The sequence below is a fragment of the Syzygium oleosum genome, unplaced genomic scaffold (assembly GCF_021117445.2).
Source record: "Syzygium oleosum isolate NSW1041296 unplaced genomic scaffold, Sole_v2.1 Sole_v2.03, whole genome shotgun sequence".
NCBI lineage: Eukaryota > Viridiplantae > Streptophyta > Magnoliopsida > Myrtales > Myrtaceae > Syzygium > Syzygium oleosum.
The window spans coordinates 6995499-7023054 of NW_026607487.1; the positions used below are offsets into that span (position 1 = coordinate 6995499).

Consider the following 27556-nt stretch of genomic DNA (forward strand, 5'->3'; position numbering starts at 1 on the left):
CCGGGACGTGGCCCGACCGCGACCCGCCGGAAGCATGCTCGACCCATTTTAATACTCCCCCTCGCTCAAACCGAACCCCGCATTTAAAAAGCGGCCGCCTCCTTTCCATGCCCGCGAAGCCACGCCGTCTCGTCCCGATGCATCGATTTAAAATACACCCGAGATACCTCTCGGTTCGCACCTGCGCGAGATCCGAACCGGCTTTGCCTCCCTAACCACTCGCTGAGCCCGCGACGTCACGTGCGGTCCCCGCCCCGCCCTGGCCCAAAGCTCGTTTCCCTCCGTAAACTAATGAGATGGTCACGCACAAGAAACGACCAAACTAATCCCGATTTTGGTTAATTAATTAATTAGTTAAGCCACACTAATCATGGGATTAGTTTAATTGGGCTATTCCCCGCACCCAACAGCGTCGGAGGGGCCATCGAAAATTCCACGCACGCCAAAAACGATGTTTTTTTTTCAAGGAAGATGCGAGAATCGACGTCGACGTGGCGCATGCCGGGTCGGGCGGTTGGGCTCTGGGACGCGTAGCGCTGTCTTCCGACGGCCGACCCGACGGCCTCCTCTGGGTCCTCGCGGACGACCGAGAGATTATACGGGAATTCAAACGCGTTTTTTTTTTTTACGACGTTCTAATGATTTGATTTGGAGAAGTCTTGGGTGCTTTTTATGGACTTTTTTTTATGGGTCAATTAATTTTAATTAATTAATTGATTGATATTTTCCCGACTTCTAAAATCAAGAGGCTTAATGCTCTCCCGGGATTCTTGACTCGCGCTTTTTTGACTTTTTCAATGTAATTACGTGAGAAAATAATTGAATCTGTCGAGACCAAATTTGAAAGAATCAACGCTGCAAATGTGAAATTGTAATAATAATATAAACACTTTGGTATGTAATCAATTATTATTTTGAGTAAGTACCGCAAAAAAGGGTAATTTTTTTATTTAAAAAAATAGCTATTTTCTTATATTTAGTGCGGATTTAATAGGTAAAGGCCAAGAATGATGAGCCGAAATTGGAGTCAAAAGTCACGGCACGCGAATTCATGTTACAAGGTTTTCGAGCACGGGCAAAATGTTTTTGGCGAAGAGAATGATGCTATTGTCCTTAAGAAAAAGGAAAAAAAAAATTTGCGCCGGAAATTTCATGACTTGTTTGCTAAAATACAAATTAGTCCTGAAATTTTTTCGAAAAGTGCAATCATGTGATGAAATTTGTCAGGTCGATACAGTCGGGTCTTTCCGTTGATTTTATCCGGCTTGGCTAACTTGAAAATACCGACGCGATTTTTACCGTTTCGTTAAGCTACGCGGTGCCGGTATCATTAGGACTCGACCGCACCAATTAAACTCTTTCGAGATGAGTTTCGGGGCTTCCGGTGCGATTCTCCCGAGAAGGAAAAAAAGGAAAAGACAGTTTTAAACGACGTTCGACCGGACCGAAACGAGTGAATGTTCATTTGTTTCCCTGTTGCTGACAGACTAAACCCGTGTGCAATGATAAGATCTTTTGGGCCTAGTTGTCGTTGATTAGTAGTAGTACGGTCCAATCATATAATATAAGATTAAGTCGTTAGCTTATGTTAAAACCGCGATGCATTGGGGGTTGTTAGGATTAGAGGGCCCCCACCATGATCGTAAATGTTGACCTTTGATTTGGAAAACGTTTAATGACCAAATTAATCATAGCAATAAGAGGGAAAGCTTGTCGAGAATGATCACCTCTTGATTTCATTCGAAGGGGACGAAAGTGGAAAGAGAAATTATGACCCTTCCAAATTATTTGGAACCACCCTTTGCTTTGCACTCCTTGATTGGTAAAAAACAGCAAGCATGGTAGGAAATTATATATATAGGTACTTATCATGTTTGGACCACCTGCCCAGAAATTAATTTAACTGTTATCTTAGAATCCCATATTGGGACCACCCCACCCAGAAATTAAATTTGATTGCGATAAGAAAGTAGGGAAAATTGCCCCCAATTAATTCAAGAGTTAATTCGGTCCTAAACTTTCCAATTTTACCGATTGAGTCTTGAACCTTTGCTCAGCAATTCCAATTCAATCAGAACCACCCACCCAAAAATTAATTTAATCGTGACGAGAAAGTAGAGAAAATTACTCAATCGGTTCGGGTTTCAATTCAGTGCTGAACTTTTCAATTTTACCGACTGATTCTTGAACACTTGCTTAAAATTTCAATGTAGTCATCCTGGTCATTTTTCATCGGCAATCATTGGCATAAAAAGTGTTGACACAAATGTTTTGGATCCAATTGAAAAGTTTATGATTGCATTGATATTCATATAAAAAGTTCGAAACTGATAGGATCATTTCTCCCAAGAAAGTAAATACCCCCGATTGAAATATAACTATGTAAAAACAAAGCAATATACCCTTTCGAATTCTTTGGGCATAATTACCATACACGAATCAATTCGTCAACATTCCGATGTAAAATAAAAAAAATCCATTTATCGTCATATATTAATTTATTAGCGTATATGTATTTCCACAGGATCGAAATTGCCTCGTGCTTTCATGGATCGACATTGCTTGGAGCTTATCTTTTCCTCTAGATGAAAGGGTGGTGCTCACGGTTCCGGTCTCTTTGATTGTTCTAGAGAGATTTTTTTCCCAACCAAATCACACCCATTAACGCGGGGAAAAATTCTAATTTTTGTTTTCTATAAAATTATTAAAATGAAATTGTTCGAGGACTACGAAAAATCAAGGTTCCACATGCAAATATCCGGGGGCACCAAAATTAAAAAATTCTAATTTTTTTTTGTTTGGGTCATGAAAAATCTATTGAAGCGAAAGAAACTATCGATTAATTACGATTTCGACCACCGATTCCCAACTTTTTTTTCACGGAAGCACCCCCGCGGTCGAGGGCTTCACGTTAATCGCGTGAAACGAGGCACCAGGGAAAATAAATTTTTTCAAAACCCCCCCGTGACCTTGAAAAATAAATTTAAAAAAAAATTAAAAAGAGGAGAAATTAGATGGCGACGACGATGACGTGGCGGGGGGGAGTTGCGTGCGCGCGGGCGAGTCCACGATGCCCGGGGGGGGGGGTTCCGTGCTGGCAAGTGGCAGTCCCAATCCAATAATGACCGGAAATTAAGAAAAATTAATCATGATTATCCGGTATTTAATCATTTCTTTTTTTATAATTTAAATTGAATTTTCAAATTTTACTTTCTTTTTTATCTTATTCTCTCCGCTCTTATATATATATATATAAACATCGAGAGCTCTGATTAGCACGACGCTTATCAACGAGGAAGCAGCAGCAGAAGCAGAAGAAGAAGAAACAGAGCGATCAGCATCCGTACGACCCGACCGGAAAGTCTCCGGCGACGACCGGTTACCCTCCTCACCCTCGCCGCCGGTTTCCAGCTCCGTCTTCTTCTTCTTCTTCTTGCGCCGCCGCCGGCACCGGGAAGCTTCGCGGAGGACCCACCGGCTGTGCAGAGGGAGAGAGGGAGGAGGGAGAGAGGGAGGAGGGAGGAGGGGGGAGAGGTTTTTACATGGTGAAGAAGGAGGAGGAGGCCAAGGGAATGCGACTGGGGAAGTACGAGCTCGGGAGGACGCTGGGGGAGGGCAATTTCGGGAAGGTGAAGTTCGCCGCGGACGTCGAGTCCGGCCAGGGGTTCGCCGTCAAGATCATCGACAAGGCCAAGATCATCAACCTCAAGATCACCGATCAGGTAGGCCAGTCGGCCCCCGATTCGGCTGTGAGGCGAGGCGCTCCGGTCGATCCCCGCCGCCGGTTCCGCGGGGGGATCGATCGGCTCTGCCCCTCTCGGGTTCCGTCGCGGATTTTCGGTTTTGAAACTTTTGAATCGTCTCGAGTTCTGCTCTGCTCTCGTCGCTTTCCGTTCGTCATCGTCTCGGCCGCATTTGGCGAGTCGGAAGCACTTTTCCTTCGCCGGGAAATCGGTTCTCATTTCCGGTTCGATCGCTGATTTCTCTCGACTTCCGGTTTTCGATCGTCTCGAATCCTCTGCTTTCTTCGATCGATAACCGAAATCTGCATCGACCATTGTCCCCCGCAGCATTTCGCGAAGTACACACACGGCACGTTTCTTTTTGCTTCCGAAGCGGCTTTTCCGTCGCGAGTCCGTCGTTGGTTTTTCACTCTAGATCGTCTCGATCTCCGCGAGTTCGTCACGCGATCTGTGCTTCCCTCGTGAAACCGCGCTCGAATTCTGCTTTTTTTCCAATTTCGAATCCACAACTCCTCAGTTTCGGCCGATTGAAAAGCTCGTGTGGCGGTCATCTTCTTTGCAGTTTTATTCAAGCCTCGGAACTGAAATTGACGGATTTTAATTTGCTTGTGGTGACGCAGATAAAGCGAGAGATCGGCACATTGAAGCTCCTCAAGCATCCCAACGTGGTCAGATTGCACGAGGTAAGCAAAAGCTACAGTCTTTCTAGCTTCTTCCCGTTCAAACTTCTGTGATCAATCTGCCACGCATCGAAATCCTTATCGTCTAGCTGGCCATGGAAAAAGTTAAAAAAAAAAATGAAAACTTTATTGCCGTGTAGAAGCGGAAGCAAAGAATACATTCCTTGCCCCGCATCGTGAACCTCTTTTACCCTTTTTCCTAGTCTTGGGAAACACCCTTTTGAGTAAAAACAAGGAAAGGATTTTCTTTTATCTCGATATAGAAAAACATCCCGTCGTCGTTCAGGGGGGGCGATTCTGGATCTGCTTATCGAGCGTCTCGGGGGCGCTCGATAAAAGCTTATCCGAAGTAAGTAATTGTTGATCTCGAGAAAAAGGGATGAAGTCTTTTTTCATCATCAAGATAAAAACAGTCACGATCATGCGGGAATAGTCACTACCCCGAAGCCTAATATCTTAGGGGATTATTATTAGGTCCACCGTGGGCGTGAAAATCTTACGTATTCGTCGTCGGATGAATAATCCGTGTCGAATTAATTCTTTTTTGTAATTAAGATTTTCCACTTATTAAAGATCCAATGGATGCATGAATTACCCTTTTAAGCCCAAAATGGAATTGGGTGGGTAGGTGTTGGTGGTTGGTTGACTTGGGCAAAACCCGGAATTATCTCTGCAAACCCCAAGCCAGGTTTTTTTGGGGGTGTGGCAGCGGCAGGCGGGCGGGTGGGGTCCTCCCATACTTTGACTCTTTACTAAATCCAGAAGCCCTTGAACGCCATTATTATACTAGTATTATCATCATCCGGTCCACTCATGTCCACCATGATCTCACAGTTGGCGCTGTGAACATTTATCGATATTTAGTCACCGTATTCAATTCATCTGTCATTTCGGATTAGGGGAGATGAATCCTAAGCTTGATTTATCAAAAGATTTGATTGATCCTCGGCCAAACAAGGAAAAAGAATCAAGATTTGATATTTAAAGGGGGTGGTCGTCCTGTTGCCCAACTGGGTCCTGTCGTTGTGGCTGAGGATGGTTGGCTTTATCTGTTGGGGTGACGTGCCGGGGCACCGCAAGTTGGATTGCCCACAGTGCTCGTGCGTTGCATCTCTTGGAAGCTGAATGAGGCCGATTACTGTGGACCATATGGACATGTATGAGGATGACCTGTGTGGACTCTTGTGATGCTTTAGACGTTCATGTTTTGTTTGGGAAGGGAGGGGAGGGGGAGGAAGATGAGTGGTGGTGCGTTAAATCGGGTAGTTTTTTCTAAGCTTCTGTAAGGAGAGAAGGATAGAAAATTTGGAATATTCTCTGCACCATTAGAAATCGGCCTTACACTAACGACATCCTTGAAGCCCAACTTAGGAAAGGAACATGGAACATTACCTGATACATTGGACTCGGTCGGCATTTTGTGGTTGGTGATTCTACTGGTCGGTACCTCCCCTGGATGACACCACCAACCGTTCCAACTATTGTCACCTCCATTCGAATGGAGAGTCGAGGCTCCGTGAATGATAACGGCATGTCCCTGTCCAAGTCTAGTGGGACCGTGGCTTGGAACGCTAAAAATAGAAGCCTCCTCCCAGAGTCCAGATCACGTTCCAACCACCTCTTTGAGCCTGAATAATAATTATTTCGCGCACCTGGCTGATGTTGGGCCATGATATTTTTTGGACCATTAAATCTGGTGGATCCTAAATGAGATTGCTCCGGTTCATCGGTGTTAGGAGCCGGGGGCTTGATCTGGCTTGCCGTAATTTTTGCCCCCATGATTGGTCATCCATCTGGATAAGGTCTGACTTGTGTAGCCACAATGCGTTATCCACTCGATGATTAGGCATGGAATTGTTTGATGTATGATTTTTTGGATTATTCTGCGAGACAAACAGTAATGAATGGTGTTCAGATATTCGAAGCCAAAATGTGGACCTTAAGATATCTGTTAAAAGTCCTGTCAACCTTAAACTATTCATCCACTTGCACATGCACTATGAGAGTTCTGAATTGGACGTCCACTTGCTGAATTGCAGTATGAGGAATCCCTGGGTTTTGGGTTTTTGGCGTTTACTCTGCACTTCCTTTTGCCTGGTTAGGAGATCATCTGGTCATCCTTACAATCGAAAAGATGCATGAATTCAAGCATGAATGATCCTCCAGATCAAAAAAATTCTTTAATTATATGTTTTTCTCATTCGCTAATCACAATTAATTGTGACGGGACAGAAAATGCGATGCAAAATTAGTAGCAACCTTTTAGCATTTCGAATGAAATGTGAAAAAAGGCTCTTTGGTGTTATATATCATCACGGAAGGAATCATAAAGCATAGCCTCCTTATTTTGCACTTTTCTGCCTTCATGTGCTTTGGATTTCGTCATTCCTGATACAGAGAGCTAATGGTCATATATATTCAATGGATGATGATGCAGGTCTTGGCGAGCAAAACCAAGATTTACATGGTCCTGGAATATGCAACGGGGGGAGAACTGTTCGACAGAATTGTGAGGACTTTTGTGCCTGCCTGTTTTTTTGGAACTACGTACATCCTAGACCTAATTGTCTGATCACTAAGATGCTTTTAATTTTTCTTCCCCTTCAGGCAAGTCGGGGAAGGCTTCCTGAAGCTGAAGGGAGGAAGCTCTTTCAGCAACTAATAGATGGTGTTAGCTACTGTCACGACAAAGGTGTTTTCCACCGAGATCTCAAGGTTTATTTCTTTTGTCTTTCTTGAGGCATTGGATCATTTTGCAATTCAAGCAAAATTGAGACAGAATGCATTGTGGCCTCGCTTGCTTTTTTTCGACACTCTTCACTGTCATTCTGACAAGGAGTTCCATTCTAAAACTGCAGCTGGAGAATATTTTGGTTGATTCAAGGGGAAACATAAAGATCACAGATTTCGGCCTTAGTGCTTTACCCCAGCATTTTAGGGTACAATTGCTCTTTTAGACCCTGATGGTGACTTTATTCTTTTCAATCCATATGTTAGTTTGGGTAATCCTATCTAAATATCAGGATGATGGATTACTTCATACCACCTGTGGGAGTCCCAACTACGTCGCTCCGGAGGTTCTTAAGAACAGAGGATATGATGGGTCAACCTCAGACGTGTGGTCATGTGGTGTTATACTTTACGCCATTCTGACTGGGTATCTCCCTTTTGATGACAGAAATCTGGCTGTTCTCTATCAAAAGGTAAACACAATTTGTTCACTTTTTTTTCTCTAACATGTGCACTTGTTATGCTTGTCGTAGCGTATCTAACATAGGGTGCTATTACTTTTGTGGCATTTTAGATATTCAAAGGAGAGGCTCATATCCCGAAATGGCTATCCCCAGGTGCCAAGAGTCTTATAAGGCAAATTCTCGATCCCAATCCTGTCACCAGGTTAACTATGGATGGTATTAAAGCAGACAATTGGTTTCGACAGGACTATAATCCTGCAAACCCTGACGACGAAGAGAGCATTTTTATTGACGACGAAGCCTTTTCCATGCAGGAAGTGGTATGCTGATTTTTGTTCGACCTTAACTTCTTCTATTTAGATACATGCCAGTCCACATAGTGTAGGCTATATGATGACATGAGAACTGGTGAAGCTGTATAACAACACCAACAATCTTATTTTTTTCTTTCTGTGCAGACATCCGAAGGGGAGAAGAGTCCACGATCACCCACCCTTATCAATGCCTTCCAGCTAATTGGAATGTCTTCATGTTTAGATCTCTCTGGCTTCTTTGAAAAAGAGGTAAGAGAATCATGACTAGTATTGTAAACTCAATAAACAAAAACTCTAAGTTTTTTTTTTTTGGTCGAAAAACATAAACTCTAAGTTGAACTGCGAAGTAATGGTCCAACATGATTATTCAGGACATCTCGGAGAGGAAGATTAGATTTACATCCAATCATTCTGCGAAGGACTTGATTGAGAGGATCGAGGATACAGTGACGGAGATGGGATTTCGGGTTCAAAAGAGAAATGGGAGAGTAAGCATCTAATTCTCATAATCTGTTCACCCTGTTCATTTTTCCTTAAAATTGCGAAGGCAGTTTCAACAATGCCTCTTTTCTTGCTCAGTCGGCATTCTATTCTCTTCTACTCTGCAGACTGAAACTGATACTTCTTTTTTCCCAACTTTTAGTTGAAAGTAATGCGAGAACAAAAGGGTCAGAAAAGTCCGGGATCTCTTTCAGTTGCTGCAGAGGTAAAAGAACAATCGTATCTTGATGGGTTTTGTGCTCTGCTGAATACCATGTCCATCTTGAAAGGTTGCCAATTCCACTACCAACTATCGTTCTTGTGCTCACATCAGGTTTTCGAGATAAGCCCATCCCTGTTTGTAGTTGAGTTAAGAAAATCATATGGAGATTCTACAGTTTATAGACAGGTATACTCTCTCTCTCTCTTTCTCTGCTCTATACATAAAATAGTAGCATGTGGATCAGTTAGTTCGATCACTTTCATCTAACTCATTCTTGGGCATGTGCAGTTGTGCAAAAGGCTATCAAATGAGCTGGGCGTACCGCAAAACCAGCAGCTCCTGACCTCCGGATTGTAAATAGCGTTTGGTCCCCGGAGGAAGAGTTTTATTTTTTTTGTTTCACCGCACAGACCACTCGGGACTGTGAAGCAAGAGCTAGAGAGTGACATGAGGTCCGCTTGCACTGGCCCTCCCTCGCCACCTGTTGGCGAGCATCGTGTGATGAGAGAATTTCAGTACGAGGAACCCATTGGTTATCTTTACTGCGCTCAGGAGGCTCATGTTTTCGAATCCTGGCGATTCTGCGATTCTACAGCAAATGCCATAAGTCTCCAGGATTAGAGACTGTTTTGTTCAAAGAGAACTCGGTGGTCGGGAGTGCGAATGAACAAAAGAACACCGTGGGCTCGTTTCTCATAGTCATCAGCTTGGTCATGTGTAGATCTTCTAGGGTGGGCTATTATAGTCTCCAAGAGAGATCGTCCCTGCAAATTCTAGTCACGTATACCAGACATCTCTACTGTGAATAAAGGAGCAAAGTGGAAATGGGTTCGACCCATTAATTATTACCCTTGATAATTTCGACAGCAGTCCCTCTACTTTGCTCGAAAATCAAAGTCATTTAAGGCTTGAAGCTTGCAAAATGACTATATCGAGATGGGTTAACATAGACTGCGGCTGTCTCCATTCTTATTTGCCTGGTACACGTCCTTCTACAGAATTGCCCGAAAATCTCTCAAACCGATAAAAGTCAATTTTGGTAATGGATGTCTGTAATTATTTGGTTGTGATGTTCTTGTTTACATCTCGAGCCATTACTCCGTTTTTATTTTTTATGCATTGTCATTGTGCTCAAACTTTGAGAAGCAAAATAGAGAAGGCAACATTACTCAATTTTTTTTTTAACAAAAGACTATTAAAATGGGTAAATTTTATAGCAAGAGTAGTGCTATCTACGGTTCACACTTTAGATCAAATGCATCGATTCAAACATATTGCTACTACGACCAAGATGGTTGGCCTAATGATGAATGGGACATATATCTCATGCAAAGAGACTACCTAGCAGCCGGCATCTCGGGGGCTATGGTAATGGGCTCACCAACAAGGCACCCGCGGGTCGTGTAGCGGTGCAGGGTAGCTATTGGAAGTAGGCATCGGGCCCTATTTCGCGGCTGGAACGTGCCAGGCCCGGTATTTTTTTATGGATCCAATGGTTGGGCCCATGTGTCGTCGCCATCCTTGTTCATGCTCCGGTGATAAACTATCGAGTCAAATGGAAACCAAACCACACGCCCACAATACAGGATTGAGAGGTAACAAGCACGGTTCCCATCTGCTCAAAAGAGACTACCCAAGAATAAAACAGAGCAAAGGAGTGTTTCTCCACTTATCTGATGGTTTCGCTCCAGCCAGACCTAAACAAATAATAGAGTGAAAAGCTAAATAGAGTTCACCTGTTCAAACTGGCCACCAAATAAGCAGAGCGGTATCTTAAGTCTCACCTCCCGGGCCGGGTTTCCTCCTCAACCGGTGCATCAACCGACATCTTCGACCGGCATTTCACAATTTCGGACAGGGTTCGATTACTGCGCCGACTTAACTATGTCACTGCAAGTTTGGCAGTGTGACTGCCTTTCTCAAACAGATCCTGAACAACTAGTAACATCCCCAATTCTCATTGTCAAGGAATCCCGATTTCCATTGTCAAGAAATTCATTCTGTTGCAGATTCATAAACAATAAATCCACAATCTATCTCTCACAAGATAACCAGCATCGCATAAAACGACTTTGTGTTTTTTTCGGCTTCGTCCCATCATGAAGCCCGTCCTAGGATGCTAGGACAGAAGATGAGAGAGGCGCTCGACTTGGAAAAGAAACAGCTGCTGATGGCCACAGATCACGTGGTGAACATTCCAGAAATAGTAGAGACAAAGGAAACACCATAAAAAGGAAAGAAGAAAAATTGCCCAAGAGCAAAAATAAGGCAAGGACAAGCACTGTCACAATGTCTGGACAAAGTACTCAGCGCTTCATAAACAAATGGGACCAGGATCAATTTGAACATCTCCTAAGTTCATACATGAAAAGAGCCGTTTAACATAAAACTGAACCTAATTCCAGATACCTTTCTACATAAATCTCAAAAGGCATGCATATAGCACAAGGGAACCAGCATTTTAACTTCTAAAACTACTCACAGATTTCACTTCACCGGAGGCACAAAACAGCTTCAATTGGACTCTACCGTGCAAAGCACTTCCCCATGAATCAAGAATCAGCCTCGCTAACCAAAATTATTCTGTTGAACGTTATTGAGCCCGGCAACCGGCGAAACCGAATGCAACTTCTCTCCCTGTACACCCCCGGCAACCGAGACAACACCATTTGTCGGCGACGAACCCAAAATCCCATCAACCCCTTGATTCACCTTCTCGTTCTCCACAACCCTGGGCTTAACCTTATGCTCCGGCGCAAAACCAACCCCATTGGCAACCCCCACCTTCAAATCCCTCTCCTTCTCCTTCAGCGTCAAGAAGGCCACCCTCTCCAAGGCCTCCCTCGCCCTCTTCCTCGCCAGCGCCGCCTCCTTGACCCTCCGCTCCGCCTCGACCCTCGCGATGGCCGCGGCCTTGCTCATCGTGGCGCAGGCGATCTTCGCCGCCGCGACGAGAGCCTTGGCCGACTCCCTGTCGATCACCCTCCTCACGTCGTCCCTATCGTCCCCGAGGGGGGCGCCCCCCCGGGAGGCGACGACGGCCTCGAGGCCCGCGTTCGCCTCGACCCTCAACCGCTTGTCCTCCCCGTTGCTGGGGACCGGCCCGAGGGAGAGGAACCGGAACTTAGGGTTGGAGCAGAAGGGGCACTCGAAGTGGTAGTTGGGGTTGGAGCTGGAGGTGACGCAGGAGAGGTGGGAGATGGAAGGGCAGTTGAGGCACATGACGCGCTGGTTGGGGTGCGGGGGGGAGTCGATGGGGTCGAACACCTGGAGGCAGATCGGGCAGAAGTTGCCGCGGAAGCAGCTGAGGACGCAGTGGGTGCAGAGGAGGCGGTAGCCCGCCTTGTGGCGGACGTTGTGGAGGAGCCACCGCTCCCCCGCGCCGGCGCCGCACTCGCCGCACTGCTGCCGCCGCTGCTGCTGCTGCTGCTGCTGATGGCGGCCGCCGCCGTGGAGGTCGTCGTGGTCGCGCTTCATCGGAACCGCCGCATCGTATCCCCCTTTTCCCCCCTCCCTCGACCTCTACCTCTAGGGCAAAGAAGACACCGCCGGGGGACCCAACGGTAACCCTAGTAGAATCGGGAGAGAGAGAGAGAGAGAGGAGATTCTAGGGCAACGGGAAGCGGGATCGAAACCGGAGCCGAGGACCACCGGAAACGGCGGCGGATCGGAGGCGATCGACGGCGGAGGGACGATGGGGTTCCGAGAGATCCTTCGACTGGATTTTCGAGCAGAGGAAAATCGCTCGATTGGATTTGGGGAAGAAGAAGAAGAAGAAGAAGAAGGAAGAATGATTTGCTTCCACTGTTTTGAGCGTGCGTGCGTGTTTTATTATTATGTAAAAAAAAACTCGAAAAAATTAATTAACGAATATTGTAAGTATCTCTGTGGACCCGTTTTTTTTATATTTAATAGTCGCGGGAAAATGAAAATATAAAAAATATAATATTTTTCGTTCGGTGATAAAGCGAATATTTGGGTATTAAGTAACGTCGGTCTTATCGAGGGGGTCAAGATCATTGAATGTTGTTATTAGTAGATTTTTTTTTATGATTTTTGGTAATGTAGTAGTTAGGTAGGATTTTTAATTCCTATTTCGATGCCTTTTTTTTTTTTTCATTTTATGGATTAACAACCTTATCATTGCTATAAGGAATTCGGTGAGTTTATGAGTTAAAGCTCCGTTCGTTTCGAATACTTTTCTTAAAAAATGATTATTTATATCGCTGGAAATAATTAGTTTATGAACAGTAATTTATGTTCGAACATTTTTCGTGGACGATGAAGAATTTTTTTTTTCTGCTTTATTGATTTTTGCGAGAGATACAAATAATCATTTCTGAGAAATATTTTTCCAAATCATTCATTTTCCACGAAACAAACGATGCCTTAATTAAAATCTCTAAGTAAAACCACGAATTAAAAAACGGACCCTGAGGAGGCATACCGCTGTTAGTGTCTGAAATGATCTCATATTTTTTTTCATTCGAGTTCTAACTCAAAAGTTATATTTCGCGAAAAACATCATTCATCGTGTGTTTTTCTCGAAATTCAAAATAATGTTTACATATTTTTATTTGAACAAATCTTTATATTAACAAAAAATTCACTCGTTCAATTCGACAATATTGATTCATCATTACGGGTGAGATTTGAGCTTCCGAAACTAAACCGAAGGGGTGATTGAGGTTGAGATTGCCCACATGTCGTCGCGAAAATAGGTACATTCAAACCTAATCGAGACATGAAATACAATTTATAAGTTCCAATCCCTTATGGAGGTCGGGCTTTCAAAATAGCAGTAGCGCAATTATCTATTTAAGGGTAGGAAGTGAATCGCACCTTATCAATCTTTTCCAGAAAAGGATGTATTGTTTATTCAAATTTGGAAAATGATATTAATAATCTCTATAGTTTGGCTCAATGTGTAATGTCATTCGAACTTTTCATTTATTTAATATGTTCCTTGAACTATTTCTAAATATTTAATGTAGTTCTTAAACTTTCAATTGGTTCAATTTAACCCATCAATTTTCCAACAAAACCATATCAATCATTTAATACTATTCACAAGTTTTCACGCTTATATTATTGACCAAATTTTAGATTTTTTTTCTCATTTCAATCATTTTCGTAAATCAACAAAAAAAATATGATATCTTTTTTTTTTAATCTTTTTGGTCCGTATAAATATTACGATAATTCCATTTAAGTAAATTTTAGCTTATGATCTCTCTATTAGTGAAAGTAGAAACTCATTTAATTTGTACGAGGTTGGCATTCTTGCTATTTTGTGTAGTGTTTTCCCAAGGAAATCTACAAACGATATTAATTCGTACTTAATATATTTATTCGTACTTATATTAATTTAAATGTCGTTCCTTATATTTCATAAAAACATGTATCTTTTCTGCAAGTGCACTAACATCAGAAGAAAAATAGAAATAAAATGTTGAAAGAGATAATTTTAGAATAAACTAATAAAAGCACAAAAGACAAAGAAAATAATATGAACCTCTATATTTCCTTTTCGAAATGGAGTTTTTTGGGGGAAATTTTGACCTTCATAGATCAACTTCCTTTTATGTAGAATTATAACCTAATTATTTTCCTTTGGCTTTTTTTTTTTTTCCCCCCCCACCCGCCCAGGGCGCCTGCCCCGCCCGACAAAGCGAGGGCGCCTGAAAAAAACGGTTTAAAGAAAAAAAAAAAGAAAAAAAAAATAAAAATAATAAAAATTGAAAAAAAAAATAAAATATATCGTCGGAAAATTGTCACATCGTATTCGGATGATAGTAACGGGAAAACACCTCAAAAAAGTCACATAGCTTCAACTTTATTGAGACGACTACTTGGAGGCATTATTATCCCTTTAACTTTTTATATAATTCGCGCTTTGGCTTTTTTTTTTTCTGAAAAAACTATATCGTCGGAAAAACATCGTATTCGGATGATAGTAACGGGAAAACACCTCAAAAAAGTCACATAGCTTCAACTTTATTGAGACGACTACTTGGAGGCATTATTATCCCTTTAACTTTTTATATAATTCGCGATTTCAAAACGTTAGATGACGTTGATAGGCCGCCGAATTGTGCACGTCAAAAAGATGTGTGCGCATCATAACTGGCCACTTTTTTGAGAAAATTTCAAATAAAAGTTTAAAATGCTCTTATTTTCTCAAATAAAGATCTGAAGTTGACATTGTTTTAAATAAGGGTATGGAGTGGCCAAATTATCTCAAATAAGGGCATGAAGTAGCCTAATCATCTCAAATAAAGTGGCCAAATCGCCTCAGATAAGGGCTTTTGGCTCGATAGTGACTATTTCGGCCATCAAAGAATGGGTATTTTAGTCAAAAAAATTTAAGTATATATATTTTTTTAATTTTTTGATTCTTTTACTTTACTTTCCTGTCCTTTTCCCTTTCCTTTTCTTTTCCTTTCTTTTCTTTTTTCTTTTTACCTCTTCTCTCCCTTGGCCATCGCTAGTGTCGGGTGAAGGCAAGGGTTGCCCTCACTGATGTCTAGTAAGAGTTGCCCTCGCCTGGCTAGCCAACTTGGGTGAGGGCAAGGGTTACCCTCGACCTTGCCAGTTCAGGCGAGGGTCGCCTCACCCGGGCTGGGCGAGTGAGGGCAGCCCTCGCTTGAGTCCGGCAGAGTAAAGAGTAAAAAAATTAAAAAAAGAAAGTAAAGAACGAAAATTCCCTTCAGCTAGCAAGGTTGAATCTTTTTTTTAGACTAATATAGTCACTTTAGGGTCTTATTCGAGACAAGGTCCACTTTAGGCATTTATTTGAAAAAATGATGGTACTTCATGTCCTTATTTGAGAAAACGATGGAACTTCGGGCCTTTATTTGGAATTTTCCCCACTTTTCTTTCCATCGGTGCTCAGAGTCATTAGCTTATTGATGCGCATTTGTCGAACATATGTATGGAGGAACTTCGCGAAAATGCCACTCGAGAGAACTAATTTGGAAATGTTCCTACATATATAGGCGATAGAAATTAAAAAGACCCAATTATATAATATATAATATATTATATTCTCCCAAAGAATGCAAAAAACGAAGGTCTATTGCTAGTATATGGGCTTGGGCTCAACCCAAACCCCACGCAGGAACACGAGCCCTTCTCCTTCTCCTTCTCCTTCTCCTCGGCCTTCTCTACACAGGCTACGGCCGCCTCTCTTTAGCACGCTCGTCACTCCGTCGTCGGTCGGCCTCCCGGGACGGCGAACGCCATTCCTCTGCAACCGGTGAGTCTCTCTCTCTCTCTCTCTCTCTCTAGTATTGATGCGGTAGAGCGACGCGTTGCTTTCGTTGTCTACGAATTTTGGATATCTGGAACGAGCCCGTGGTGATAGATGTGTTCTTGTTTCAGAGAAGAGACGAGAGAGAGAGGGAGAGGGAGAGGGTGGTAGATAGGATAAAGGGTCGGAAGGTGAGGGAGTGGTTATGGGGAAGGCGGTGATTGGGCTCTCGTGGGAGCCAAAGCTGCCGGCTTTGACGTCTTCGCTCGCCCCCGCGAGCAGCAGCGGTTCCGGGTCGGGCCCTAAGCCCGAGAAGAGGCGACCGGGGAGCGAGAGCGGGGTTCTTTGGAAGCCGAGCTCGGAGCTGATTGATGGGCTGTTTGTGCCGCCCAGCAATCCCAAGAAGCTGAATAAGCTCCTGAGGACGCAAGTCAAGGACACTGCTGGTTCTAGTTGGTAATCCCATCGCCCTTCTTCTTCTTATCAATTTCCTTTTGCCATACATATTTGCTTGCAAAAAAAGGATGGGAGAGTTGTTTGATGCAAAAATTGGAATGCAGACCTCATTGTAAGGGTGGATATCACTTTCTGGGTATTGGTTGCGATATTTTGATTGTTTCTGCTTAGTTCATTGATGGATTATGAAAGAGGCGCGTGAATTATGTACTGCACCGGGTTGCGACTGCTGGTCGCATCCAAAGTAGCTAATTTGGTACGATGTATATTTGGGAGGCTTGTTGTATCTTGTGGATATTTTGATAGGAGGACTGTTTTGAATAGGTTCGATATGCCTGCCCCAACTATTACGCCGGAATTGAAGAAAGATCTGCAGTTACTAAAGGTAGGGTGATCTTGCCTGTAATCGTTTGCTTTTGCTTTCCCTCTTTGATTTATTTGACTTCTGGTTCAAAGGATTCGGCGGCTAGGTCTTGGGCCTTCCGTCTTCAACTTTTGTTGGTTCCCCCAAATTGTTTGGTTTATGTCTGCTCTGTTGCAGCTACATGTCTTTTTACTTCGCTAGGCGCAATGGATCATACCTTACTTATCCAAATGAGCAAGATGTTTCTGTCAATCTTATCACGAGTTTTGTTGAAGATGGAAACCAGTAAATGTTCCTTTGAGAGGTTGATGGAATTTTTTGTATAGAATAAAGATCCACAAGAATGTTGATTATAAGGAAGAACGTGCCTGAATTAACTTATACTTTTCGCTTAATCTGATTTTTGCAGCACACACAGTTTGACTTAAATGTAACCCAAAACAATTGAAACTTTCACAACATATAGATTTTGACATTTAGATAAATATAGAAATTCTTTTATAATTTTAATTTCCAGTATACCTTTGGTTTTCTCCTAATATGCAGGCTTGGCTTAGAAAACATTCTCTTGTTGTTGCTGGAAAGCATTCTTGCATATGACCTCCAGTAAGCGCTGGGCAGCATAGTGTTGTTCGTGCAGATTCTGAATATATTATGCATTAATTAGCCCGAGACTCGTGGCATTGAACTTTTCTTCATCTCTATGCTGTATGAGGGGTTGTGGGATATACATGGCTTCCTACCGTTAGTTCTAGGTGCAGTACAAAAAACTTCAATGTATCTGACCATCAAAATATGCTGATTTTGATAACTTAAGGAAAGAGTATTTGACAGTGAGTGTGACATGGCTTATTAGGGCACTTTATTTGTTTGCATGTGAGAGTGAGATTACTGTTTGCGATTGATGATAGAAGTTGTATGTCCAATAGAGCTGATAGACTTTTCAATGAAAATCATTGTACATGTTGATTTGCTTAATTATCTTATTTTGATGAGTCCCTGACGATCATTTTGAGAATGAGGTCTAAAATAATCTAATAAAGAGATTCTATAATTTGGTTAACTCAGTTTAAGCCAAAATTCAAGTTATTGATGGATTCAGATTGTGATGCCAAAAGAGTTTCTTAAAGTCTGTTATGGATCTGCAACACACAAGTTGATGGAGGAAACAAGAATATTTAAATGACTGAGAAATAAAGAAATATTGCAACAAAATCATGTTACGTCATAGAAGAAATATAGAAATCTTTTCTACCTATGAATCGAGTTGAAAGCAGTTTGTTTTCCTTCAGACTATGTATGTCTTGGAGGACACGACTTTTAAATAACTTCTATCCAAACATCGCAAAAATTCTTTGCAGTCGAATTCATACCATAAGTATCGTGTACAGGATTACATATATATATCGAGCGAAGTTCATCAAAGTTGTTTCAGTGAGTAGCTATCCTTCTGTTGAATACTCAATTCACATTAACAGCTCTTGTAAAAATATCAAGAGAATTGGTTACGGTGATGGATGATCTCCAGATCTTGAATTACATGAGTTTTCATAGTGTTGGCTTATGCTTACTGTACTTTAATGGTGTGAGTCATCTGTTCACTAACCTTTTAAAGTTATTACTTCGCATAATGCTTTTTACCAGAGGCATCTGTTTATTGAACTAGCTGATTTTTTTTTTATTCGTGTCACAGCTAAGGAGTGTCGTCGACCCAAAGAGACATTACAAAAAGGGCGACTCAAAATCCAAAAATTTGCCCAAGTATTTCCAGGTAAGTGTATCTGCCATGTGGTTGCATATCTAATTGTTTAAGCTTTGTCTCATAATATATAGTCTTGTCAATGATCTATTCAGGTTGGCACAGTGATAGAGTCTGCAAACGAGTTTTACAGTGGTAGACTAACTAAGAAGGAGAGGAAGGCGACACTTGCTGATGAGCTGCTTTCAGATCACAAACTCAGGGACTACAGGTCTGATGTGATTATAATCACTTTGTCTATTGAGCAATTTTGTTTTGGGTAATTGCTACCATGACAAACGTTGGATAAAAGAACCAGTGTTGCTATTCTTTAACTCATCCCACATAGTACAAGGGACTCCTATGACTGGTGTCATATAGTTTATAGTTTCTTTACTTTCCTTTTTGAGGGGGCAGCTATAGGATATCAAAACTTCACGAACTATTTGTTGGATCCTAATATATGTCATCACCAAGGAATCTTCGTTCCAGCTTGGACGTATGCAGCATTAATGGTTACTTATAGTTACACTCTAACCAAATCTGGTTGTATCTTTCTAGAAAGCTGCACCTCTACCTTATTGCTGATTTTTGGCTTAGCGCGCGATTTACCTTCCAGGAAAATAGTTATCCATTGATTGCCGCTCTGTTGGGACCCTCTTCAAGGAAATACCATTTGACGCCACCTGTTATCCGTGTCCAGCTATTCTTCACAATCCGAATTTAAGACTGCTTATGCCTTCTTGTGCCATTACTTTTCAGGAAGCGCAAGGTTCGGGAGATAGAAGAGGAAAACAGGCCTGCTGGAAATGAGAAATGGAAGATAAAAGGTCGACAATCGATGAGGCGTGCTAAGCAACGGAGGCACTGAATTTAATGACTACAACGTGCTGCCAAATTTTGCATCTGGTGAGCACATGTACTAGGATGTTTTTTCCATCGGAAACCAGAAGGGAGAGGACCGTCACTTGCGCTGTATTAGATCTGATTGATAGATTCTTTGAGAGAAATTTTCCTCTAGTTTATTTGTATGAAATCGACTCAGTTTCTAAGATTGCACACTGGTTTTGGCTGTTGTAAGAAACCCGGAGGTCTATGTTGAGGACTTTTTTACTCTTGGCTGTAACTTCATTCATTCAACTAACAATCATAAGCCTAAGGAAAATTGTTGAGGAAAATTGTTTTGTTCGGATGACGAAAAACTAATCGATTTACGAAAAATATTTTTTATGAATTGAAAACAAGCTTAAATTTTCCTTCTAGTGAAACAATTGCGCACATACTTACGATATCATTGTGTGATCATGGACAGACTTACAAATTCAAGACCTCTACCATGAAACTGTCCTATTTCATTACCTTAACCATCACACAGGCGGCTCTGTACTGTACTTTAGCTATTACGTGCAGTTCATATTTCTAGGTTTGGATCTTCACAGATCTCTGGATCCAAAGTAAAAATTGCTATACTCGGATATTTGAATTGCTTGGAGGATAACGGACCGTCATCGAGAGCCCGACATCATGGTTAATTAGTTACCATCTTGAAAGGTACTAGCCGGTCGATGGCTCGTGCATTGAATGAATCAAATTACAATGAATTTGCCCTCAAAACCATGTGTGATCAGCTATTCCGGCAGTCAGGCCCAAAAAAAAAGAAAAAAATTGGATAGATTCTCATTGATTGCAAAATGTGTGACGCTAGGATTTGCTTTTCTCTGCGTTTTCTAGTTTCCCTACTCTCGATAAAAAAGTTTACTCCGAAATATGTGTATTATAAGCTATCGTGAATCATATGGCATGGCCGCCAAGCTGCGTGCGCCCGATGTGCGACAACCTTGATGTAGAAATGAGAGGCGCTTCCTCATCAACTTTGGAGTCGGAGCCTGACAAACTCCCAGCAATGCTTCCTCTGTCATTATCATCGTTGCTGTTCGGTACGTATATATCAGATGACTTCTTCTCCAGTTTCCAGTCCTACACAAACAAAACAACACATGCAAAATTGTCAGCGTGTTAGGGTTAAGATGGCGATCAGGCACAGCTGAAAGGCCCGCAACCATGACTTCTTTTAAATGAAAAAGGTGAATTAAATTGAAAGATCATATCATAATCCATATTAGTCCGTTGGGGGTCGAATCTGCATGGGGGAGTGCGGAAGGAATACGATATCATTGAAGCTGAAAGTAGAATCAGTGTTACAGAGTAAATGATAAGCTACCCGAGCAACCTTCTACAGCCTAAAAGCTTCAATGAATGAATTGACAGCAGGAAAAGGGCTAAAGGCGAACAATTTATCAAGGAAAATAACGGATTATGAATACATGACACAATCCAGTACCAAACTACAAGAGAGAATTGAGGATGACAACTGAGACACGATGGATGTGCACAAATGTTTCTCAACGCAAACAGTCTCAGGGCATGAGTTGGAGTTTTGCACCATAGAAGGGGAAATGTTTGTGGCAAAACAGCATGTAGAGCAAGCATTAAACTATGTTTTCAGAAGAAAATCCACCAATCCTTGGTCACTAAATTGTGCAATCAACAGCAAAGAATGCAACATTGAATACAGTTGCACCTCCTATCTTTTGGCTGAAACCAGTCAGATATACCAATGCAAATTATCTCTCAATTCTAAGCATTGACATGAACATTGGATGCATTGGCTAAATACATGAAAGAGGTAAGTTATGTCCAGTTCAGAACGGAACCCCACGATAATAGATACGTATGAGAAAACTAACCTTTGCCATTCTTTCCACAATACCATCAGAAGGTGCTTGGGAAGCACGGACATCCTTCACCTTAATGTAATTGTACATAACAACACCGCAAAGAGCTACAGCAAACAAAAAGGTTTTACTGCAGTTAATTCACAAGCACATATTAAGTGCAAGAATAATGCATAATTTGTGTCTTGATTAAGGTAAAACTCTACCAATTGCATAGCCGACTATGTTCAGCCCTGTAATAATAGACTCTGGAAACACAACAGTTGAAAGCGCAATCAATATCCAATCTTTTAGGACACCCGCGACCCGAATAGTAACTGCACCAGTTCGACCGATAACCAAGAAAATGGAGAAGTTCAAGGCTAGAGCACAAAGAGCATTGGAGAAAAAGATCCAGAAGTTGAATTGAATCTGTGGAACTTCCATTTCTGGCTGCTCCAGTAGATACCAAGGAATAAAGAGGAAAACGAAACTGCATTGACAAAAGTATAAACTAGTGAGTAACTTTGGCAATCAGATTCAGATACCTCTCATTTCTTCTTTGTGACGAGAATCCATAAATGTAACAACAGGATTTTCCCTCTGTGATGGGTAAATTTACAGAAAGGAACAAGAAGAGAGTAATCAACAGAGCACGAAATAAGTCATTGGAGTATCATCTAGACATTCTTTATAAAGATTTTATAGCAAGTATGTTCAACAAACAAAATGGTAAATGCTGAACCTTGATAAATCAAGTCCTTAAAAGTTGATTAGTTGTTCATAAAAAATATCAGTGAAGGTTAGTTGGATGACAATCCTTAAAATAACGTAGATCTGTTTTCTTTTTGTTTCCCTATAAATGCATACTGCAGCAAGCCCAAGAAGTCCTCTATTTTCTGAAAGTAATAAAGGCATACCTGCATGGAGCTATATAATATAAGCTGGTAATTGGATTTAGAGTCAAGCCCTTCTTCTGTAGGAGGACTTGTGTTAAAACCAGCCTAAGCGCTTCAGCAAAGATGCCTGTAACCTGGTAGAGGGTCCCTATTACATTAAAATGAATTTCCCCATAGGAGGAAATGACGACTCCAATGCTGACGAGCACCATGTTTGAGAACACGTCGCACCTCAATTTATCCGTCCCACACAGAACAGCCATACAGAAAGTTGCCACTGGCACTGTATCAAGAAATTGCAAATAAGTAGCCAATTAAGAACGAGCGAAACATAACAATAGAGCACTTCCTCACATACTTAGGGCTTTTAGCATCTGGATGAAGGCTACTGAGATATGCAAGAAAGCAGTGTTACCAAACCTGCAAGTAGGAAATGAAGAAGAAACCAATCACTAAATGACTAATACAAAATGTGAAGTTCTCTGTGCAAGTAAGAATTATACTCCAAAGGTTTTCGTGCTTGAGAGAACTCACTATCAGGTTCCATCTCTCCATGCAACTACCACTATCTATAACGAAAGCAAGGAAAGAGTCTCTAAGAAAAATGTTTTTCTAACATTTCTGTCCCTAGTCAATTTAAAAAGGGAAAAAAAGAAATCGAAATAGAAAGCACATTAAGATACACTACTGGTTTTCTTGCTCAAAGATCAAACTGCAAGTAGTAAATGAAGAAGATAGCAATCACTAAATGCCTAAAACAGAATGTGAAGTTCTTGGTGCACGTGAAATCACACTATAAAGATTTCTATGCATGTTAGAACTCACAACCAGGTTCCATCTCAATGCAACTACTAACTATCTACGACAAAAGCAAGGAAAGTTTCTAAGAAAACTAGCTTTTTAACATTTCTGTCCATAGTCAATTTAAAAAGGGAAGAAAGAAAACCCTGAGCATCCACTCAGGACTACTAATCGAAATCGAAAGCACACCAAGAAACACTATTGGTTTTCAAGCTCAACTGAGGTCTTAGTCATGACAAATGGCTGAAATACAAATTGGTGAATTTGTGGCCAGCAAGATGTATCAACTAAAGCAAACACTAAGAAGAGGATTTTTCTAAAATAAGACTTTATGATACAAATACTTCCGCCAATCACGGTTGATAGGATTGTGATCCAGATTGAAGGAGCACATCATGATCTAGGATCCAATTGGCATAGGTCAATGATGGTAGCTTAAAAGATAATTAAGATTGGAATACAGTGAGATGACGAATAGAATCAGAATAATACTCCCAAACCCAAACCGGAAAATCATAGTGTCATTCATTCACGTTAGTCCTTCTCAACCACATAATATTTAAAAATTGAAAATAAATTTCTCATTGCATGCATTACATCTTAAAACAAGTTTTTAGGCTCAATTTGACAAATTAGGTTGGCTGAAGAATCTGTCCTTAGGAAGAGAGCTACGGTTGGGACCTTCTTCCCCTACTATTCTTTTGTCTTCTTCTGCAAGCTGGTGGCCTCTAGGCTTGGTTCCTTCAACTTTGTAAGCTGTACGTAAACAGCAGCAAACTGCAATTCCTCTATTGTCTACAACTTTCTCCTCCCCCTCTGTCCTCCTGTCTTCCTCTACTGCCATAATGTGCCAGTGCTTCCCTTAAGTTTGTCTCTGTTTTTTTTTTCCCCTTTTCAGTGCTAAAAGGAAGGAAGATGTTGTGATCCATGAAACAAGTGAGCGAGATGATCGGCTATTACAAAGATTTGGATTTGGAGGGGTTTCCACACTGGCGAGCAGATGATTTGGTTGAAAAAGACTGTCATGACAATGCTGATGAACTCAAGGACAATGAAACCATTTTGGATTAGTCTACGGTATATGTTCCCACAAAGGACCAATGTCCATAGATGATGTGGAAAATGTTAGATTTTGAAGTTTCTATTTTGATTTTGGTCGGACATGTGGTTTGTTGTAGTACTTGCGTGTCATGACAAGAATGGAATGTCAACGGGAGCTAAGTTAAGCTATTTTATTTCTTGGAATAACGTTTTCTTTCAATTACTTTGTCATACTTAAATTAAAAAGGGGAATTCAATAATTTGTAATGTGGCCTTCTTGAAGGAGATCTCAACCACAAGCTTTCATATTATGCGGGTGACTGCATGGAATAAAGTAAGACCCTCAAGTTTGAGGCCTCAACTGGATGAACAAATAGGATCTTAGAATCCTTGATATGGACCTACCACACATTCTTAAGACACATAGGATCCCAATGTGATTTACATAGGATACACACATTCCCCTTTTTAATTTACATAGGATCCCGATGTAAACAACCTTAACTGTATTATTAACCAAAGAAGTGATTCTACTGAAGCATACTCACATGCAACAACATGCTGGTCTACACACATCATTACTCTACGAGCTAATTCAAATGATAGTAACATTATACATATGGTATAGCAAAGGCAGAAACCCAAGTTCAACACTGCTAATCTAGAAAGTGGTTGGAGCATCAAGATGATGAGCTTAAGTTTGGTCCACCAAATAATTACTATTCTATCTAGAATGCCGAAGGAAGATATGTTAATCTGCAAAAGTCCAGCATCGTTAGATATGAGTAACAGATATACTGAATTTTACTGCAGTTCAGTTTGAGAGCCTCAGAAAAAGACATCACACACAAGATGGTGCTTTATCAAGATTGAAACTGAAATGTGTACTTATCATTGACAATAATGAAGCCCTCTAAAGCTACATAATGCTTACCAAAGACTAGCAGCAAAAAAGGCACTAATTGGGATTACGCAAGTGGCATATCTGCATAACAAAAACAAGTTTCATCAAAGAGGATTCAGAAATAAACATGTCAAAAGTAGATATTAGACCCAAAAGTCAAAGAACCATATTGCTTACATTTCAAATGTCATTTTGACGGGAGCTACAACCTGCAAAACAAAAAAAGGAAAAACAAAAGCTAAATAGAGTACAGAAGGCCTAACATAATGAAAGAGAAATCATCTTGGAAGATGCATACCTTTAAAACACGAATAAGAAAGAAGGCCACGGCACCGGAAAATCCCATATGAATCATGGTAAGTGTAATGGGAAATGGAAAATTGAAGTACTTTGGAGAAAGTACCCACTGCAAAAAGACTCAGATCGTCACGCTTGAGAACTTTAAGAGGGAAAAAGTTAGAAATACCTTTCGAGTTCTATATAACCATATAGAAAAAATCAACACCAAAAAAAGAATGGCAGTACAGGTTACCAAGTGAGCGATGTAACAGTAAAAAAAGAGATTGTCATAACAGAGACAAGATACTATCAGCACTGGCAGGCTTATTTCAAAGATTGATTAAATTCGGTTGAACAGATTGTACAACGTGAAGGAGTATACAGCATATCAACATTTATCACAACTACAAATATTGGATCTAATTCATCCAGACTTTAGTCATCTGTGCATGAGAAAGTCCAACTCAAGCTTAGGCTGACTGCTTGTTAGCCAGTTATGTAATATCTAAATTAATGGCAACTCTTAAAGGTGAACCCTGGAACTAATCAACCGAACTATCCATTGAAGTTTTGCACTAAATTAACCCACCGAGAATTTCGTACTGCACAGCAGTGGCTCCACCATGTACTCAAGTGGACCTTCTGACGAAAAAAGAATTGCCCATGTGGAAGAAACACACTTTGTATTACAGGGAGAAGATAAATCAAACAATTCACATAGTGCTTCATCAGTCTAACATCCTCCACAACATATCATCAACTTGGGAGGAATGGGAAGAAAACAACCCGAGCTAGACACTTGACATCCGGTGAAATGGAGCAGAATGATGAGTAGAGTTCTTATAAATTTTTTAAAAATAACTATTCACACAATGTGAGAGCCCGAAACTCATATTGATTGACCAGCATAGTCCTACATTTTAAATTCTATTAGTCATCAAAGCGGACTCGAAAGCATTCTATTCACAAAGAAGAAAAAGGATAAAAGACAAGGATAAAATAAAATGCAGCTAGCCAGTGAACAACTACACCTCTACTCAACTACACAAAGAATGAGGATTACCTTGTTATACAATATCACCCCAGATGAAAGGATGATGTATATGAGTAGGTACAGATACGTCATCAAAAGCGGTTTGCTGATCATTTTGCCTTGCATCTCTAGGGGAGGAAAAAACACTAATATGCTAGCATATCTCAGAAGCAACAGCCGGCGCTCAAGCTACACAAGCCCAAAGGTCAGCAGAAGCAGCGTTCCGAAACGCGATCGAAGCTCATCTCCTCGACATGTGATCGCGAGCTGCAAAATGAAAAGCGGGAGATTAAAATGAGCTAAAACTCTGTTGCATGGCGCGCATCAAGAGCAAGGACTACTCGCTTTCGCCAAAAGGACGACGGCACATCGCGAACGAAAGCCTCAACCACGCGCTCGAGGGACGAGCATCACCGCAATGCCCCGTCCAGTCAAATCAATCGAACAGCGCAGAACAGTGGAAAAAAATCGAGAGAAAACAAGCACGACGCCTGCGATCGACCACACGAATCGAGCTCGCAACGGGCACGATCAACTCCCGCGTCGACCTAGAGAAAAAAAAAGAAAGAAGGCGAAAAACCAAAAATCGCCGGGACCGAACGTCGCGAATCGCGGCCGCGCCCGAACAGCACCGAATCAAGCGCAGCAGCAGCCGAGAGTGAAAGCAACGGGCGGGGAGAGATTCACCTCAAAAGCAGAGGCGATTCTTCCTCTCCGGCGGCGCGGCCGAAAGGACGGAATCCGAGCGGATCTCAAACAAACCCCGAGCCGCGAGGCGGACCGGAGGCCTCGGGGCGGGGCGGCGGCGGCGGCGAGGGATCGCCGGCTTCCGGCGGCGGCGGCGAGATGGACGGAGCGAGGACTGCGCGAGAGTGGAGCTTGAAATCGAAGGCGAAGGAGAAGAAGAAGAAACGAATCGTTATGACGCCGGGGCCGGAGTACCGCGTTGGAGTGCGCGCGCGCGTGGGGGGCAATTAACGCCGCGAGCCGGCTGAAAATTTTCGGTCCGTTTTTTGCAAACGAGTGCCCCAACTCTTTTGTTTTTCCCAATCAAGTCCCCCTCCAACTTTTTTCTCTTCTGATTTAGCTCGATCCGAGGCATCCGTTGAATAGATTGCCATGTCGCGGATGATGCTGGCCGTTCGATATGTCTCCGCCGGCGTGACATCGGACGCTGATGGGGGGAAAAAGTTCGTGGCTTTGTTAACGGGGTTACTGCGTCGCGTTGAGCCGAATTTGAGAAGTCGAGGTACTTAACTGAACAAAAAAAAAAAAGTTTCGAGTGCTCGATTGTAAGGCGGATTGAAAGTTCGGGCACTTAAATGTCATTATCCCGATGCACGTGTGAGAAGCGTACCTTAGTGTTAAGAAAATGAAATGTTCGGAATTGTTTTAATTCATATCGCGTAATAATCTGGAACTTAGTCCCACGTCGCTCAGG

The 27556-nt window shown here is 41.9% G+C and overlaps 4 protein-coding genes across 7 annotated transcripts; 2 read left to right on the plus strand and 2 right to left on the minus strand.

Moving 5' to 3' along the window:
- The first annotated feature begins 3506 nt into the window (after nt 1–3506).
- On the plus strand, nt 3507–9492 carry LOC115687471 (CBL-interacting serine/threonine-protein kinase 1). Of its 2 annotated transcripts, XM_030613057.2 has the most exons (12): nt 3507–3722; nt 4364–4426; nt 6861–6932; nt 7031–7138; nt 7282–7362; nt 7447–7626; nt 7728–7937; nt 8076–8180; nt 8303–8419; nt 8575–8637; nt 8746–8820; nt 8923–9492. In XM_030613057.2, exons 1-12 carry the CDS (start codon nt 3543–3545, stop codon nt 8989–8991), a joined length of 1323 nt encoding a protein of 440 aa, XP_030468917.2. In that variant the 5' UTR covers nt 3507–3542; the 3' UTR covers nt 8992–9492. The 2 variants fall into 2 exon arrangements, 1 of the variants encoding a protein (XP_030468917.2); XR_008816017.1 differs by lacking the exon at nt 8923–9492 and having other exon boundaries at nt 8540–8637; nt 8746–8790.
- Nucleotides 9493–10863: 1371 nt separating this feature from the next.
- Nucleotides 10864–12432, minus strand: LOC115687472 (uncharacterized). Its single transcript, XM_056309428.1, has one exon. The coding sequence runs from the start codon at nt 12109–12111 to the stop codon at nt 11203–11205; it is 909 nt and encodes a 302-aa protein (XP_056165403.1). The 5' UTR covers nt 12112–12432; the 3' UTR covers nt 10864–11202.
- Nucleotides 12433–15771: 3339 nt separating this feature from the next.
- Nucleotides 15772–19570, plus strand: LOC115687506 (rRNA-processing protein fcf2-like). 3 transcript variants are annotated; one of them, XM_030613104.2, is made up of 6 exons: nt 15772–15892; nt 16018–16342; nt 16667–16727; nt 18400–18477; nt 18561–18676; nt 19207–19570. In XM_030613104.2, exons 2-6 carry the CDS (start codon nt 16092–16094, stop codon nt 19313–19315), a joined length of 615 nt encoding a protein of 204 aa, XP_030468964.1. In that variant the 5' UTR covers nt 15772–15892; nt 16018–16091; the 3' UTR covers nt 19316–19570. The 3 variants fall into 3 exon arrangements, with proteins under 3 accessions (XP_030468964.1, XP_056166258.1, XP_030468965.1); XM_056310283.1 differs by having other exon boundaries at nt 15820–15896; nt 16020–16342; XM_030613105.2 differs by lacking the exon at nt 15772–15892 and having other exon boundaries at nt 15913–16342.
- Nucleotides 19571–19988: 418 nt separating this feature from the next.
- LOC115687495 (probable sugar phosphate/phosphate translocator At3g17430) lies at nt 19989–27038 on the minus strand. Its single transcript, XM_030613090.2, has 10 exons — nt 26803–27038; nt 26146–26382; nt 25102–25209; nt 24981–25012; nt 24834–24884; nt 22416–22477; nt 22079–22340; nt 21386–21651; nt 21192–21286; nt 19989–20421 (listed from the first exon to the last, which is right to left on the minus strand). The coding sequence occupies exons 2-10, from the start codon at nt 26239–26241 to the stop codon at nt 20236–20238; spliced, it is 1158 nt and encodes a 385-aa protein (XP_030468950.2). The 5' UTR covers nt 26242–26382; nt 26803–27038; the 3' UTR covers nt 19989–20235.
- Nucleotides 27039–27556: the final 518 nt, after the last annotated feature.